Below are 18,888 nucleotides of genomic sequence, written 5' to 3' on the forward strand. Positions count from 1 at the left end.
TGAGTAGGCCGGGCCCCGGGGAGAGATGGCAGACAGCCATGAATCGTACTCCGTCCCTTTTGAGAGGCTGGACGGCAAGAACTGGGAAGAGTGGAGTAGGAAGCTAAAGGCCTGGCTACAAGCCAAGGGTCTGTGGGAGGCGGTGCTACAGGCCCCATTGCCCCAGCCAGGAGCCGGAGCAACGGCAGCGGAAGTCGCAGAAGCCCATGCCTCGCGCAGAAGGAACCAGAAGGCCCTGGGAGCTATAGTGCTCAGCCTGGAGGGTTCGCAACTGCCATTGGTTGAGGGGCTTGAGACTGCTGTAGAGGCCTACCGTGCGCTGGAGAGAGTGCACCACAGAACAACTGCTGGGGCAAAGATACACACCACCAGGCGCTTGTTTGAGATGAAGCTGCGTCCTGGGGTCAGCATCAGGAAGCATGTAACTGAGATGCTTGCTGTGTTCAACCAGCTGAGATTGCTGCAGGTGAACTTCTCAGAGGAGCTGAAAGTTTATATCTTGCTCAGCTCTCTGGACAAGAGTTATGACAATTTGTGTCTAACTCTGGAGTCAATGGATCCACAGCAGCTGACGCTGGAATATGTGACCGGCCGTCTGGGGGATGAAGAAGAACGGCGTATCAGAGAGGGCAAGGCTGGCTCGGGCGGCTCCTCCAGCAGCAGGGGGGCCAGACCAGCGGAGTGCTCTGTTCAGGCTTTTTCCGTTCGCCGCTGCTTTGTTTGTAACTCCCCGGACCACTTGTGTCGCAACTGCCCACAGAGAGCGAGAGAGCCAAGGCAGGATGCGCCCAAGGTCGTTTCCCATGGGAACCAGCCCGGGAGAAGAGGCCAGCGTGGAAAGTCCCAGGGTCGGCCGGAAGGGGAGGACAGCGCTTATCAGCTGTCTGCGGCGATGGCGGTTCTGGACAGCAACACCACCTGCAGCGAGAGCTCCAAGGTCGGGAGGAGCAGGAAGTCAGTTGCTAAGGCAACAAAGAAGGACAACTCCAGAGGGGGGAGGGTCCTACGTTGGGTTGTTGACTCAGCTGCGAATGCCCATTTGGTAACAGCGCCACCTGATGGACAAAAGTGGAACTGCAAAGCTGTTTCAACTGAGAAAACTGTTAGATTTGCTACAGGTGCACAGGGCCGTGTAACCCATATTTCTAACTTGTTTGTCTCTTTTTTACAGGCTGAATTGAAGGTTTATGTTCTCCCTGAGATAAAGCATTGCTTGCTGTCTGTACCTTCTCTTTTACAGGAGGGATATTCTGTGAGTTTTGAAAAAGATGTTTGTACAATTTCCAGAGATGGGAAGGAGCTCGTAAGTGTTGGAAAAAATCAGAACAACCTCTTTGTTCTGGAATCACCTCTCGAGGGTGAGGGGAAAGCCACTGACCACACTCATGTGTCGTGTGCTTGCGTGTGGCACAAGAGGATGTCACATGGGTCCTGTGAGGACGTCCAGATGTTATCAGAGTGCACCAAAGGTTGCAAGGTAAAAGAATGTGGTAAACCTTTGAAGTGCAAGGCTTGCAGGAAAGCCAGAAACAAGGGGTTTAATGATCCCAGAGTGGAGAGGGTCACCACAAAGCCTTTTGAGCTTGTGCATGCAGACCTTTTAGGTATGCCACAGCCAAGTCTGGGCAAGGCCAAGTGGCTGATGGTGCTGACAGATGATTTTACTAGGAACGCATGGGCTTTCACGCTGAAAGCTAAGGAGGACGCAGCGCAACTGATCAAAGATTGGGTTGCAGAGGTGGAACAGAGGTTCTCCACCAAGGTGCAAGGTTTCCAGTTTGACCGTGGTTCTGAGGTCACTGGGTCTGCTCTAAAGGGTTTCTTTCGCCAGAGGGGGATACGTCACAAGGTGACTTCTCCTCAGGAGAGCGGCGTGGCAGAGCTGAGGAGTAAAGCCCTGGTCCGAGCATCCGAGATTCTACTGGATGACTCTGGTTTGCCTCACAGTTTTTGGGGGGAGGCGGTAAAAACAGCCAATTTCTCGATGAACAGGTGCTACAATGCAGTGGTAGGTGACACCCCGTATTTCCTGCTTCATCGGCAGAAGCCGCTTGTGCATTTCTTTCGCACTTTTGGTTGCAGGGCCATGGTGCCTGTACCAAAGTGGTTGCAGCAAGAAGGTGGTCCAAAGTACCAGGAAATGATCTTCTGTGGGTATGAACCCGCGACCAAGGGGTGGAGATTCGCATACCCAGAAGGTGATCAGACCAAGCTTCTGGTCAGTAAACAGGCTGAGTTCTTTGAGCAGGATGGTTGGGCAAGGCGCAAAGCGCGCTCTGACGTTCACTCAGATTGTCTGTCTGACTCTGAGGAGGAAAGAGAGCCAGAGCCTGAACCTGCTGGTGGAGACCAGGTCCCTGAACAGAGTAGGGCGTCTCCACAGGTTGTGAAGGGAGTGTCCAAGAGTGAGCCCTCATCTCCTGTGCGCATAATGGAGAAAGCTCACAGACGTGTCAAGTCAGAGGGGGAGTCTTCTGATGAGGAAGACGCACATGCTGGCCCCAGTGGGTCAGGAGGAGCACCCCAGTTTGTGCCCAGGCGGTCTTCAAGGGCTACAAAGGGAATTCCACCTGAGAGGTTTCAGGTCACAAATGCGTGGATTGGTTTCGCACAGTGCGAACCTGAGGTTTGTGAGGTTCAACAGGTGCCTAACAACGATGCCAGGAAGGGGCGGAAGGCAATGGGGAAGGTGTTGAACACTCAGAAGTCCCCTCAGAACGTGATTCGAGAGGGGGTGTTGAGGGGGCTCAGAACTTACAGGGTTAAGAGTTCTGAGTGATGACGCCTCACATTCTGAGGGCGGGCAGAGAACACGGAAGGGGCGTGGATTTCTCCGTGTGCTTTCAGTCTGCGTGTTAAGCTCCATGGAGAAAGGAGCAACATGAGTTGCGTCTCACCGGGAAGATTTACGATGTGTTGATTTGTACAGCAATAAAGACTTTAAAGATAAGGAGATTGCTGTGTTTCAGCCTGAGTTATTACCACACGACAGAACGTTCCTGCTTCTGCTTCTGCTGTGTTTACTCTGCTGGAGTCAAAGGTTCCAGGGGGGAAGAGCAGAGCTGCGCGGAGGAAGTGTGCCGGACCCCCTGGACGAACTTGACCCCCCCGAATAGAATGTACCCCTCCTGCCAGAGGGCAGGGGCTCGCTCCATCGGTGTGCTCTGTCCCCATGGCATGCTTTGTGGGCCCTGGCACACATGCACCCCCCCCAGGCACTGGTGGGGAGCACTCTGCCATGGTCTGTGTGCCTTGCAGTCTTGTGGGGACTGTAAGCTCTTAGACGTCATCTGCTTTCTCACAATTTATTCAACTATATTTTAACGTAGAATGATTCATGATGTGGAATGTCTTGTGGTACCACATGACATGAAGCAGAAGGTGTCAGACTCACACATATCTACCAGGGCTATCAGCTGCAGCATGAAGCACATCCTGGCTCCAGTCATGGTCCTTTCATCTATACAATTTATTTGGAGGTGGGAAATAGATCTGCCCCACGTGTGTGTAACTGACAAAAGAATCAACTGGGTGCCTAGACATGGGGCTTTGCACACTCTCCAGCAGAAGAGAGACCCCAGTTAAAAACACGCTTAGAATACGAAGCAGTTTAGTGTGGAATATAAGCTGCACTGCACAACACACAAAATGCCTCTGAAATTAAAATAGCCAATCTTTACTAATTTGAAAATGACAATTGAAATTGTTGATTGGCTCCTGTTTAGGAGATCCAAAGATAGCCATGCATAAACAACCCAGTCCATGTTGACTACACAATTTCATTTGGCAACGCTCTATTTCAAACTCCTGATTGAGACATATGGCATCATATTGCATCAACTCATCATACACACCACTCCCAGGACCAATGACATGCTGTTGAGTAATGTAGTTGAGTCAATTGCTGACATAAATTGATGCAATCGTTAGTATAAAACAAAGTCTTGCAGGGTGAGCAAGTCATTTGTGCGCTACTCCCATTTACCCCTGTGTCATAAGTACTACAAAAGTGATCCCTGCAGTGTAAATCCAACAGTAGTGATGCCTTGTAAATGTGTTAATAGTGCAGATAAAACTTTTGTTACATTTGTGGGGAAGTGACATTTGCAAGCCAGAAAAGTGTCAGCAGTCTGATAGTAAAAAGGCGTATCAGCTCAATTTTGGATGTAAGATTGAGGACCAGGACAAGGCCTGGGCCCCACACATATGATTCAATATGTGTGCAAAAAAAAAAAAATACGTGGAAAAAGGGCAAACAGCCATTTGCTGTTCCTATGGTTTGGAGGGTGCCAAGCAATCAAGCAAATGACTGCTACTTCTGAATGGTACCACCTGTTTCTGAAGGCATCCCTGTGGGAACATCTTCAGTCAAAATGACAGTTTCATTTGCTAAATAAGCATATGAAGGGGTTAAGGCTCACAGAGTTCCTGTATTCCTTGAGAAGAGGGGTCTGTGTGATGTCATATCCCCTACTTCCTGTGATGGGAAATAGGACAAAGGATCTTCATATTTTCTCTTTCCTCCTTGCCTCAGTCTCTCTTCTTTCAAGCCAGCAATATGAGCAGGTATACATGCCGGGGCTCTGCTGAGAGCCCAGGCTCCATATTGGAACTCATTTGTATTTTGTAACTAAGAAGTATTTTTACCTGCATACTACTTTGATGTATTTGCTACCTGCATTGAAATGTAAGTAAACATTTTTTTTGTCTTAAAATTCTTAGCTACAGGGACAGAGAAGGGAAGGTCAGACCACAAATAAACAGGGATAAAAAGGTGTAATTTCCTAATTCATAGCTTCCAGTAAGCTGCAACAGTTAATAAGTGTTTTCACTCTGCTAAAAGAGCTTCACAACCTGTTTACTCTCATAATTCTCCCACACATGTGGGACAAAGGGTTTAAATTTTAATTTACAGATTTAATCCTCAGTTCATCTCCATCATTCACAAGGAAAAAGAAGTGGACAGTAGCATACCCAAACATGCCGTCTTCTTTCTGACCAGTTCCACATGGCAAAGGACTTCCCATTCCTGAATCTTCAAGATAATTTTCCATCGGTTGAGACAGTGAGAAGGGAGGTGAACTGATGTTGGGTTCTCCTCTGATCTTCCTCCAGAGCCTGCTATGTTGGGTTTGAACCCAATGAATGTACATTTAGGATCTTCTTTTAGCTGCTTTTAAATAGGCTTCAAGGAAGTCTTTATCCCAATCTGTTTTTCATTGCTGATGTTGTTGTAAAGTTTTAAACTTATTGCTCTATTTTCACTGTTTATGAAATTCTATTTAAATTAAATAGAATAATGTTTTCATTATTGCATTGTAAGCCACTATGCAAAGGCCAATTGCCTACAAATGTGAGATACAAATACCTTAATAAATATGTTCCCGTTTTGATCAACATGCAGGTAGCTCAGGTCACCAATATATGAATAAGAAGTTGCCTTTGGTTCCATCAGGGGCAAAGGCAGGGTGTGAATAAATATATAATAGGAGACTTCTTTTAATAGAAAACCACTTTGACAGGTTCTAGTCCCAGCTAGTAATAATTATTGTGAAAGTCAGTTACTATCACCATTGAGATTGTATAAATACTTCATAGCTAGTCTTCTGTAGTAATTGCTTTGAAAAGCCAATTCCTATACAGTGGTACCTCGGGTTACAGACGCTTCAGGTTACAGACTCCGCTAACCCAGAAATATTACCTCGGGTTAAGAACTTTGCTTCAGGATAAGAACAGAAATTGTGTGGCGGTGGCAGCGGGAGGCCCCATTAGCTAAAGTGGTGCTTCAGGTTAAGAACAGTTTCAGGTTAAGAACGGACCTCCAGAACGAATTAAGTTCTTAACCCGAGGTACCACTGTATCCAGTAAAACATGTAGCAATAGTAAACTTTATTCTTAATTTCTGTTTTTAATTTTAAAAACACCTAGAGATTCCAGGCCATATGGACAGAGAAGATGCTTTGAGTGACGCTTTTGTAAACCTGACTATACAGCCACAGGAGGACCAGAAAGTTCAGGACAGTCTCCCAACCTCCAGTGCCAGCGCTCGATGTTTGACACATGTGACATACAGCAGCTCTACAAGGTAAAGATACTCCGTGCATGCAGGAGTGTTGCATTTGGAGAAGAATGTAACATTTTATTAGTTACTGTCATCTAGCATAATTTACTCTAAAGCAGATATTTTAACTTGGCAATTAAGCATACATTGGCTTCAAAATGTATACTATAACACATATGTAGTTCCTTGAAAACAAACTCCTTCGATTTTGTAGGTCAGAGGGTCTCTTGTAGTTGTTTTAACTGCATGTCTCTTAGTTCTTATCTGTTTTTTATTATCAGTTCTTATCCATCTATTATCTGTGTTTAAACTCGTATTCTATTCACATGTTTTATCCTATGCTTGTTTTTTTGTTCCTATTTGCTTTAACAATTACCTGTTTTAAATTCTAATTCCTCTTTTATTCATATGTTTTTCTTATGTTCATTCATTCATTCAGGGTCTCAAACTTTGGTGCATGAGGTAGGGTTGCCATATTTCAAGAGGTGAAAATCCGGAAACAAAAAGTTGTTGAGCTTTTTTAGGCCACCACCAAGCCAGAACCTGAACCAGAGCTGCCTGTGCACCATTTTTTTAAAATTGATTCCCCCTCGATGGGCATGTAGGATCCCCAAAAGAAGACATGTCTGGGAATTCCCAGATACATGGCAACCCTGGCATGAGGTGCAATCAGGTGGCCTGGGAAAAGGTTGCAAAACAATTGAAAAAGATCTGTCCATGGCCCTGCAATTTACTTGTTTTTCCCCTGAAAATAGAGATCAAGGCTGTTTTGACCAGGGCTAGAATAACAAAGCTCTATCTTAGGACTTGTGATTTTCTTAATAGTGGTGCAGTCTTCTCATATCTCCTTAAACATTTATCAGTTAATGGTGCTCTTCTAAACAGCCTTGTCAGGGGCCTGTGCTTTTCATAATATGGCACTGATTTTGATGCTGGTGCTGATTCTGAAGTGGCAGGTAGAAAGAAAATGCTATTAAAATAAATTTGTAGAACAATAACAATTTATGAAGGCTGCAGTCCTAAACACACTAGGGCAGGTTGGCAAGACATTGCCCTCCAAACGTTGATGGTCTAAAACTCCCATAAGCCCCAGCCAGCATGGCCAACGGTCAGGAAATTAGGGATTTGTTGTTCAAGAGCACAGTAGAATTAACTTCTGAATAAACATGCATAGGATTGCTCAGTAAGTGCTCCACCAAGGCACTCAAGAATCTTCAAGTGGTCCAAAATTCTGGTTTCATATCCTGGTTTAGATGGATCCCTTAAACCCCCGTTACATGATTTAGATGATATAAGACTTTTGGTTTAAGAAAGTAAGCTGAACGTGCAAAACACATGGCTCATTCCCAGGCCACAAAACCACAGCTTATTGGACCATAATAGTTATATCAAACCTTGTTGGTTTCGGTCAAAGGTATTTCCAGGTAAATGTGCTTATATTTCCAGGAATGTGCTAGCTGAACTGCTACCTAAACTTTTTTTTAACAAACCCTACATAGGTTGAAACATCAGCTTAAGCCTGCTGTCTCAATGTCCATCTTGGGAAGCAAGTTCCTTTCAATGTAGTGGGAATTCATTCCAAGGACATAGGTTCCAGTTCCCATGAGCTTTGGGAAGAATTTAATAATATTCCATGCAAAGAATTTACACAACAATCCAAACTCCAGCAGACTTATTTTAGAATATTTACTTCCTATTCTTGCAAAGTATATTGTTCCCCTTAGTAAACTGAGCACTGGAATGCTAACAATTATTTTGGTTTTTCAACTTTAGTTTTACTTCTTGCCTTGCCGTTTTGAATTCTAAAATGGATCAACTAAGAAGGGTCATCACTGATTGTTGATCCTCTCAGCTAAACTTATTTGCCCTCATTGAAGCTTCATAAAGTGCTTTCCCCTCCCAAAGGCTGAGATTACGTCTTGCTGAGCTGAAGAACATAAAGAGAGCTTCCAACCCTCACTAACAGCTTCTTCAGGCCACTAAAATCCAAGTGAATGCTGCCAACCCTAAAATAAGGCAGATCCACTATTCCTGTATTTTCCCTCCTCTTGCGCTCCCAAACACAAAAGCAAGTCTTCATCCCTTACTAGTAATTGTCTGGAACCTTAGAAGTCACATGAACACCCCCCCCCAACTCTAATGTGAGATGAAAGGAACTCCCTGTAATAACTTCAGATTGGCACAGAAATAATTGACTTCTGCTAGAGGCCAGAAACCTGATAAACTTTCTCCTCACTGTTATAAAACATTGCAGCTGAACATAATGTGCAATTTTTTATGGAGCAACTTGCATATATTTGCACATTGCCAAGTTCCTACCTCACGCTAGGTTGACAAGACTACATTAATATATCTTCATTTCTTGTCCTACAGAGGATCTGATGAGAAAATATACTGCAAAAAATATAGTCAAAAAAGCCAACATTTGAATTATATTCTATTGATACTACACAGTGGTACCTCAGGTTAAGTACTTAATTCATTCCGGAGGTCCGTTCTTAACCTGAAACTGTTCTCAACCTGAAGCACCACTTTAGCTAATGGGGCCTCCCGCTGCTGCCGTGCCACCGGAGCACAATCTCTGTTCTCATCCTGAAGCAAAGTTCTTTTTAAAAAATATATATATATTTATTAAGATTTTCGAATGTAATACAATACAAAAAAACATAAAGTCAAAAAGAAAACAAAGAAGAACAAAAAGCAGAAAAAATTAAAAACACATAAAGTTCACAAAATCTATTTTTCAATAACATATTTCCCTGACCTCCTCATACCCCCCTTTCTTGTATTCCAATTCAAATTGTTAATTCATCAAATCCTTATCCATAATTTTTAACCTATTTCTATGCTTAATTTAACATATTATTATTTTACTTTTTCTCTTTCATTCATTTCCTCAATTTATTTTTGCTAACCTTATTTTCCTTTAATTTAGTCCGTTTTAAAACAAACCAATTTTACCTTATCCAAACTTCAACATCAACACTTGTACCTCAATACACATTCTTAAAACATTCTTTCTAAAGTCGACCCAGATTCCCTTCCACGAATTTCCCAAATTTCATACACATTACCAAAACAATATGAAAGTAAAAACACATTATAATTATGTACCCTTTGGATTCCCAAGCCCCGCACCCCCCTTTCCCGGTTTCAGTCCCCCACAAATATCCACCAGTCTTAATCTAGTATTAGCCTGGAGACCTCACATCCGAGGCTCTTAATTCTCTCTCAATTCCTCTCTGCTGGTTTTTCTGATCGTCCTTAAAATTAAACACCAAATCTCGGAAAAGCTCTGGCCCTTCAGGATCCATATTTCTTCCAAGTCCTCCATACTTAAAGGTGGGGCCCAAATCTTGTTTCTTACTCCTTTCAAAACCAAATGTCCCCAAGGCTCCAACCTCCACCTTAAGCAAATTTGTAATCCTTAGGTCTTCAGATCTCCACATAAGGAGATCTCTCCTTTTTTCCATCTCCAATTCAGGCCAGACTTTCCACATCAAGTTCTTATTTTCCTTCATTGCCATCATGTCAAACCTCAAGTCCTCTTTCATCATCTGCAGAATTACAGTTCCTCCTTGCTTTTCTTCAGGGACAACATATGTCTCCTTCTCCAAGTTCTCAATGTTGTCAAGTTTCTCTTTCTGTTCAGTTGGATAAACTTCCTGATTCAAATCCTTATCAGGTTCCATGATATTGTTTACAGTTGAGTCCAGAGTTGTAACATTTATAGCCAAAACATCAATTTGGCCTTGTAACTTTCCCAAGAGAACAAAGACTCTGTCCAATTCAGCCTGAACTCTCCCTCCTCCAGCCATTCTTGTAATGTCCCAAAAACCCCTCTAGAGGGATTTTGGTTTCTTAATGTTCATTCCAGTTCAAATCCAAAAATCCAGTTAGTTTGTATCGGTTCTTCCTTGTTTTCAACAAATTGTAACAAAAATTGTAACAGATATAACCAGCAGAAGCAGCAGAAACAAAGTTCTCTTTTTCTGTCTTGACAGCTAATTTGACAGCTGTCAAGCTCTTTAGTACCTCATCAACAGGCTCTCTCGCGGAACACTCCCAGGTCCGGGAGGGTGACACCTGAAGCAAAGTTCTTAACCCGAGGTACTATTTCTGGGTTAGCGGAGTCTGTAACCTGAAGCGTCTGTAACCTGAGGTACCACTGTATTTTTATCCACATGTAAAGTGGGGCTAAATACTGTGGCCGGCTCCAGAGTGGAAGTGTTGGAGAAGCAGTGGCAGCGCCCCCTCGGGGCAGAAGCTTCGGAGAGGCGGCGGTGCCCCTCTGTGATGCTACGATCACTCGCATTTCTGCCCCTGGAGCAAGCTGCAGCCGATCGTAGTGTAGGAGAGGGCTGCCCAGAGCTGTGGACGATCACAGCTTTGGGAGCCATTGCATCCTTCTCAGCCACCCATCTGGAGTGCGAGCCCAGCGCTGCCTTTGTGAGTGGCACTTGGCTCACAGCCTTGAGTTGTTGCGTCCTTCTCATGGCGCCCTCCAGTTGGAGGGTGGCTGAGAAGGAGGCAACAGGCTTGTGCCCTGGTCCCTGAGAGCCCAGGGAGCTATGGCGCAGCTCCCAGGATCACAGGGCGTCCTCCCTGCAAGCAGCGCAGCTCACAAAAGCAGGGCTGGGCTCACAGGGGCCAGGACACACACCTGCTGCCTCAAGGACACAGCAGCTCATTGTGCCTCGATGCTCCACCCAAAACACTGTGCCTGGGGTGACAGCCCTCCCTCCCTGCTATGCCACTGGGCACGTAGTATGCTGAAGAGCTAAAATAAGCCTTTCTACACTTTATTCAATACGTTTTCCTTGAAAAAAGAAAAAAGCTAAAAACTTTGTAAATAATTCATCATCTCTGTAGTTACAACTCTTACAGTCGTATTTTTCCACCATTAGCATTATTGCGAATACCATTAGCATTTACACGACTAAAGATAACCAATTCATTTTTCACTATTTTGTTGTGATTTGAATCAGAATTTTAATATCCAGTCTCCCTGTATCAGTTTCCAGTTGGACTTTGGTTTTGCCTTCCTAGACATAAGAATACCAAAACTTATACATTATCTTTACTGACATTACAATATCACATTTTACAAATAGGCAATTATAATTTGCTTTGCTGCTGCAAAAACTGGATAGATTCCATTTTTAGTGTTGTACTTCATTCCATTTTTCAAGCCTATCAAATCTCTACTATGTTTATATTTCCTTTGCCAAACACATTTCCTTCAGCATCATTAGTGCCATTTTGGACCATTCATTGTAAGTTTTAAGTATACAGTTACAAACCTTCCATTAGTTATAGTCATATGGATGTGTTCTACTTGTAAGAGCAAGGTTCTACATGTTTTTTGAACATGTAAAAGTATTTAGGCATCCTTTTCTGTGCTATATTAATAGAACAACAACTTTCGTACTTATAACATGAATAATGCATTGTTTGTTTCCATTCCCCTCGCCCTGAACTGCCAGTTATCTCTTTTTTTCTTAAAACTGATGAGCCAGGAAGCAATGCCAGCATGCACATAATGTTAAAGGTGTGTCAGAAAGGGTGTACTGTAAAAATAATAAATGTAAAAACATTCTAATCAACCTGCCTTGGATTCACAGAAGGTTGAACAAACCTGTTTACCTGCATATTATTAAATTGCTGGTGTTAGAGTACGTCCTTATATAATTTTAAAAAATGAGTCTCTCTTTAGTTTGGAAGTGAAAGATAGCAGCACTTTTCAAAAGATTCAAAACAGGAATGCATCAAAGATGCAATGTCAAAAAGGCAAGAAATATCATCTCAGGATCACATAACCTCTGTCTTGAACAGTGTCTCTTGTTGCTACCATATGCGACTTTCCTAGACAGGCCCTCCAAGGGGGAAAGGAGGACTTTTATCAACAAGATACCAAGCACAGTCCTTATATGGTATAACTGTGAGCATGCAGCTGTATTGTGCAATTTTGACATATGATGTCCCAAATTGTTTCAAGAAGAACTGCTAAACTGAGTGTCAGAATCACATTCACAATTAAATGTGATTTAAGGCCATGGACCTAAATGGGTTGAACTTATTATTAGACTTTAATTTGAATATTTATTTTCACATCACCCTGTATATTAAAATAAAGTTTGTATTTTATTATCTTTCTCCTCCCCTTCCACTTGAAATAGTGGTCTTTGTCACAAACCATGTGTGTAACATTGGGGAATTTTCAGCATTCATTTTTAAGAAAGGGTAAACAAAGCATCTGGCAAATGCTCTACTAAAACATTTTCTAGTATGGTATTCCAAGTGTCCTGCGCCAAAGCAAACTGTCACCATGATAGAAAAACATCACAATTATTTTCACATTAAGCCAAACTGGCCCAACCCAGACTGACCTTATTTTACTCATCTCACAGTCTTTTGAGCCTTATTAAACTTGGCATTGTGAAGGATCATGTGACACCAAGCCTATTTCTGCATCTTAGATAGAAATAAATGTAGTACTTTGGGTACTTCTATTGCATACAGCTCTTAGGTAGATTTATATGTATTAGGTAAAAGTCACTAAGTTGCTTTTATCCCCTTCTGGGCTTTTCATGTTTGTTGACTTTAATGAAAACTAGAAGCAACATCTTCTTCTAAGCCTTTTGGATATAGTTGAAATCCTCCCAAGCACTGGTCAATTTTAAAGAAATAAATGTCTAAAGAGGATGGACGGTTTTAAGCTCTCTTAAAAACATAAAAATAGAAGGGTTACAGCAATTTGGCAGCCAAAAAAGCAATTTACAGGTCACCATGGAATCCGCAGCTATGTGTAGGAAAGCTGATCAAGAGACTACAGAAAAGATAATGGAGCTGGAAGCCAAAAGGATCTTTCCATTTTGAAACTCACCTAATCTGGTCTCCAATGAAGTTCCTTAGTTTCTTTTCTTGAGCCAATAAAGCTTAGTGGGAGAGGTGGTTGCGTTATTGTGGCTTTAGCATGGCTCAGAGAAAGCTGCAATGTTACTATACATTCATAGCTGCTTGCAGAACCTCCATTCAGTGCAGTTTTTTGTTGTTTCAGCCTTTGGCCATATCATCACATGACAATAGACTATTAACCAATTAAAAAAATAAAAAACCAGTCAGCCACTATAACAGTCTTCACTGTTTTGCGACCAAAACGCTACTACATATCCAAAGCTTATCTTCTCAGCAGAAAAAAAGGGATTTTACATTCAGACTGAATCATGTGTATCGTCAAAGGCTAATTCTACTTAATGCTAACTACACCATCAAGCAAGTTAATGTGCAATTACATCAGAGCATTCACATTCTCAGGATAACAATTTACATGCTGCAACTGAAAAAAGAGGCATTTGATCATTAAGTTAGACTATGACAATGACACATGGTGTAACAGTCCTGCAAATTAATTGATATTTCCCTATTGATGAAGAAACCAAAGTTGCTGGGAAAGAATGTTGCTTCCTCCACCCCTTCTTCTGCTCACAATCACTACAATGCAAATAAGTACACAAAAAGATTCACAAATCAAAACTGATTTTCTATTCAGTGACGGCAATACTCACCTAGATTTTTAACTAACAAGTTGCAAAGCAAAATGCTGATTTTGTTTCCCTAATAAGGAAACTGCCTACATAAAAAAATTAAGATGACCAACAATTAAACTTTACTGTATAAACCAACGTACTTTTTATGATTATATTAAAATCCTCAGAAATGTTGAAAAATTAGTGACTTATTCAGCAAATACATTCCTGGGCATCCACAAAACGTTCTGATAAACTGTCATTTATATACGTAGAAGCTATACACAATTCTCAGTAATAGGCCATTTCCTTTATTATTGTTGCCAAGGATATGCAGCTAGTATTCAAATGGAAGGCTCATTAGTCTAAAGAAGAGCACACAAGTTTATTTTAATATCCATTTACCTGAAAAAGGAATAAAGCAATGGACATTCTGCTGAGGTCTCTCAGTGCCCCTTCAGAAATTTATGCAAACATGGTTAGCTAAACATTCCAGGGTGCCTAGTTTTAGATCATCATCTTCATTTTGTTGGGCTCTGCATGTCCTCTTCAACATTTAATCGGTTTCTGATGCATCCTCACTTGAATTTCCAAACACACATGCACACACAGAGATTAAATAAAATGGTCTCTTAGTTCCTTACTAATATATTAGTGATCCTGAAACCATGGGCATAGCCAGGATTTATTTTGGAGGGCAGGCTTTATGTTGGAGAGGGCAGAACCAAGTTATCTGCAAAACATTTGGTCAGTTAGTTAAGTACTTTTATTTATTTACTTGATGGGGGGGCAGCTGCACCCCGCTGGCTATGCTCATGCCTGAGACTGTAAATTGTTTTAATACAATATTAGTATTTCTACATTGTTGTAACATGCCCTGAGATTTCACTGTGGTAAGAAATGTTGTTAATGGTAACTCTATATATAGATTAATTCAATGCATCTGATCTACAGGACAAAAAAGTAGACACAATACTGGGCTTAAATCTCTCCAACTAGCCCTGCGGCCTGATGAGCATGCAAATACTGACCCCACCCCCACGCCAGCTGATCTGCACGCAGCCACGGAGCGGGCCGCTTGGCACCCGGAGCAGGGCACATGCCGTGCACCCGGGGGGGGGGGGCGATCAACCCAGGGGGCTGATTGGCACGGCAGCGATCTGCCCAGGGAGGATTTTGTTTCCCCCCCAGGTATGCCCCCTGGGGCGGGCCGCCCCCACCCCTTCCTACGCCCCTGTCCGCAGGCATCAGCAATGGAGGTGGGTTGTTCACACTGATGTTTTCTTTTCTTTTTTTACAATCCTTGATTGTATATATATAAATTTCATGAAATAAATAAATAGATATGAGCATGTGTGTGTGTGGCCACACCCACATCTACTTTAGCACATCATGAACAAACTGATGTGAATCTATTCCCAGCAGGACTAAATCTGGATCCAATCCATTCTGTGCACATAAAGTTTTTGTAATTGAGATTTTTGAGCCTCAGGGAGCACAAAACAGTAAGGCTAGAAGCCTGTATGTTAGGAGTAAGCCCAGTTTGATCAGTGAGACCTATGTTTGAGAAGACATGCAGAGGCTTGCAGTGTGAGGTCTACAAAGCATTTTTACAATTATGTGCAGTCCTTCACATTATACTTTGCCTGTTTCTTTTAAGATCTACTTTTTCTAAGGAGACAGACAAAAGGGACTGTGAATTTGTAACAGGCAATTGCACGGCTCCACAGGTGGACAAACCTGCATCTTGGTGTCGGACTGGTAAGGATAATGTCAAATGTGTATAACAGGGAGTGGTTTTGGAAACTGATCAGCTGACAGGTCTGGAAGAATTTTATAGTGGGGGGAACCAACACTTGTGAGGTTTCCTAGTTGACCTGCAGAGTGCTCATCTGTAGCAGTGAGACAGCATGGTCTAAGCCAGGGGTAGTCAACCTTTTTATACCTACCGCCCACTAATGCATCTTACTTGATGGTAACATTTCCTTACTGCCCCCCAGTGCTCAATGGAAGGAGGATTCAGCTTGTGCCGTAGAACCCCCTACCGCCCACCTAGAATCCTGAAACGCCCACTAGTGGGCGGTAGGGACCAGGTTGACAACCCTTGGTCTAAGCAATTGGAGGAACCAATCATCTTTTGTGCCTTAATTCCTCAGTCCCATGAATGAACTGGTGTCTCTCTAGCATTATGGTAAATATTTAAAGCAAATGAAAGACATTTCACAGTCATAGTACAGTTGCAGAGTTTTTACCATGCACTGCTTGATTATCTTCCTATGTAATGAGCTCTTTTATTCCCCCGTATTCCCATATTGTCTCATTCAAAGAACATTTTTGTTATACCCTAGCAAGGTTAGGTAAAAATAGAATGGCTATGATTGGGTGAACATAGGCTGCTCCATTTAAAGGGGTTGAGGGCCCAAATTAGATAGTTCAATCAGAAACATAAAACAAAGAGGTGGTCCACATAATCATGTATCTCACTTGTTCTGTCATCACTTAATTGCTCAACGCTTGAATCTTTGTACAAAACCCATTGGAACGTATTGTGTATGACGATATATTAAAATTCTGGTGTTTCAATTCTAGCAATTCTTTTACACCTGCAAAGCAATCACAATGTTGAAGTCAAAGGCTAGACAGATTAGTCTCATAAAGGTTCCCAATCAAAAATACATGTAGTTAAAGGGAGTTCATTTAGGGAAAGTATTAGGGTAGCAACAAATCTAAATCAAACTATATTGCGTGCCACAGATCATGTGTGCACATGTTTTGGTTAGTAACAGACTGACAACAGTAAGTCTGGCTACGACAGTGAAGGTGTGACCCCGGAGAAGACACTTTATGGCAAGATGTGATTTAAATACAGAAATGAGCATAGAAAAGAAGTGAAATAGACAGTAAGAATAAACAGGAAACTGGAATACGCTATACTAGTAGCTTGTGTTATTTATTATTGGTATCATTTGCAATAAGAATAACATCTTAGGTAAAACATTCATCTTTATGGCTGGAATCCTCCCTAAAAATGAATGTTTCATTCTCCCCCATGTTTCCAAATCTTTTTTAACATCTTTCCATACCTTAACATAATTGTCTCGAATATGTTGGGATTCTTTACTGTCAGTCAGACACCTAAATACTTAATCTTTTTCTCAATTTTAATGCCGCTCAGCTCCTCCAAGTGCTTTTTTGACTGCATAGCCATATTCTTGACCAGCATCTTCGTCTTCCCTATGCTCTGCCCAAGGCATGTTGCAGGTCTGTTCTACTGGCACCTACATTTACTTTTGTACACTGCACTAGGAGATGGGGATTTCTTTTTTTTTTAGCTTACACCAGAAAACTCAAGAATATCACTAAACATAGGGATAAATGAGAAACAGACCCACTATATTGGAGCACATGAATAGCCCACGTTTACATGAATAAGAAAGCACTATCCACATGGCAGGTCTGCCATAAGAAAAAGTGTGAAGTTGGCCTGTATGTATCTCTGTGTGTGTATCATTTACTATGTGCATCTTAAAAAGAAACTGGATTTAATTGAAATAGTATTTCTGTCTTGATTGTTTTGCTACCTAGCTCATTCAAATTACTTACCTTGTTTTTTAGAAACTCCCGAGGAAACACGTGATGGACAGGTAAATAGTTTTCCATGTTGCTCAACAGAAAATACATGTTTGCAACTCCTTCTGTCACATTTTCAGAACACATTTTTATTTGTTTACATAGTGTCATCAGTGTGCATGGTTTTTAAAGAGTACAGGTATTTGATCCAAGGAGCTTAAAAGTTTAAAATTCAACAGAGGGTGGGGAAGCAGGAAAATAGTATACAATTAATTTAGTTTCACATGCTTAGTTTGCTTACAGAGTAGTCCACCAGCACAGCAATACCTCAAGGGACTGCCTCTCTCCATATGAACCTACGTGGACCCTGAGATCATCTTGTGAGGCCCTTCTTGGTGTGCCTCCTCCACAAGAGGTCCAGAGGGTGGCAACACGAGAACGGGGCCTTCTCTGCAGTGGCTCCCCTTTTGTGGAATGCTCTGCCAGGGAGGTTCGGCTGGCACATTCATTATACATATTTAGGCACCAGGCGAAAACATTCCTTTTTAACCAGGCCTTTGGCTAATTGATGTCCAATGCCCTTTTAAAATGTGTTGGAAGGGGAGATTATTGGGCTGTTTTTATTATGTTTTGCTGTTTTTTATATTGTGATTTTATGTTGTGAACCACTCTGAGATCTACAGGTATAGGGCAGTATTCAAATTGTTGTTGTTGTTGTTAAGGTGAAAGTTTTCCTCTGCCCAACACACATTGCTGCACTGGAGTGCTGCTGGCTGATGACAGAGTGACACAAGCATCACTGTTCAGTGCAATGTTCCCCCTTCTGCTCACTAAACAGTATCCATCACAAGGCTTGAAATGAGACATTCTGGGGGTGGGGAAGCAGCGGAGCTGAGCCAGCTTGGCGTTTGTTGACTCCCCAGCCAGTTGCACTGCTGTCACACAACAGTATGTGGTCCAATTTGAGCCTGGTGGCATAATGAGCTGCCTTCTTGCCCCCCATCTTTCACCTTGCCAGCCTGGGTGGCAGTGCTGTGGCCCCAGCACTCTGTAAACCCCCACTAGCTGGGTAGAGGGGAAGGTTCGGGTTTTGCCTTAGTTGGAGTAGAAAACAGGATTTTAGAGTAGGACAGGAGTTGCCCCTCAGTTGTTGGATTTCAAATCCCATCACCCCCAGCAATGGCCAATAGCCAGGAATGATGGGAATTGTTGTCCAAAACATCTGGTGGGTTGAGGCTCGGCTTGTGCAATTGTAATTAAAGTCTACAGCAAACAGTCTCAGTCCTGTAACCTAGTTTACATTCCAAGAATATATGAGGTCAGAACAGACATGTTCCTTCTCCACTGAATATTCAAAGCCATTCATGCAATGAGAAACAGGAGTCTTAGCCCAAGAGTTTTGCTCCATGCTAAGTTACACACTGGCTATAGCCATGTGATAAACTATGCATTAATTTAAGAAAAAGTGCTTATTCCAGCTGTTTGTGTCTTCAACTAGTTTAAATTTTATCCTTCTTATGTTCAACCCAAGAATTAATTTGCATTTCTCCCCCCATACGGCACACAGCGTATGGGTCCTGCCAAAAGCCATTCAGAATACTTTGTAAGCAGCCTACTTGATTGACATGAACGTAGCATAAAATAAAAATTAACATTCTGCTGGCTTCCATATTCTCAGCTGACACCTTTTTAAAAGTAATGAGCCAGTGTAGAACTTGTAAGTGATCC

The 18,888-nt window shown here is 42.3% G+C and overlaps 2 protein-coding genes across 10 annotated transcripts in view; one reads left to right on the top strand and one right to left on the bottom strand.

The window, feature by feature from the left end:
* Nucleotides 1–18,888, top strand: part of WDPCP (WD repeat containing planar cell polarity effector) — a 194,110-nt gene that overhangs the window by 171,921 nt on the left and 3,301 nt on the right. For 6 of the 9 annotated variants that reach the window (XM_053380319.1, XM_053380318.1, XM_053380323.1 and 3 more), the window contains 3 exons: nucleotides 5,929–6,085; nucleotides 15,251–15,351; nucleotides 17,206–17,234. In XM_053380319.1, the coding sequence (XP_053236294.1) occupies nucleotides 5,929–6,085; nucleotides 15,251–15,351; nucleotides 17,206–17,234 (287 nt within the window). The remainder of the gene's footprint in view (nucleotides 1–5,928; nucleotides 6,086–15,250; nucleotides 15,352–17,205; nucleotides 17,235–18,888) is intronic. The other 3 variants (XR_008329325.1, XM_053380322.1, XM_053380326.1) reach the window with 3 other exon arrangements.
* OTX1 (orthodenticle homeobox 1) overlaps nucleotides 1–18,888 on the bottom strand; it is a 132,377-nt gene that overhangs the window by 65,507 nt on the left and 47,982 nt on the right. The window lies entirely within an intron of this gene.

This window comes from Podarcis raffonei, chromosome 3 (genome assembly GCF_027172205.1).
Source record: "Podarcis raffonei isolate rPodRaf1 chromosome 3, rPodRaf1.pri, whole genome shotgun sequence".
Taxonomy (NCBI): domain Eukaryota; kingdom Metazoa; phylum Chordata; class Lepidosauria; order Squamata; family Lacertidae; genus Podarcis; species Podarcis raffonei.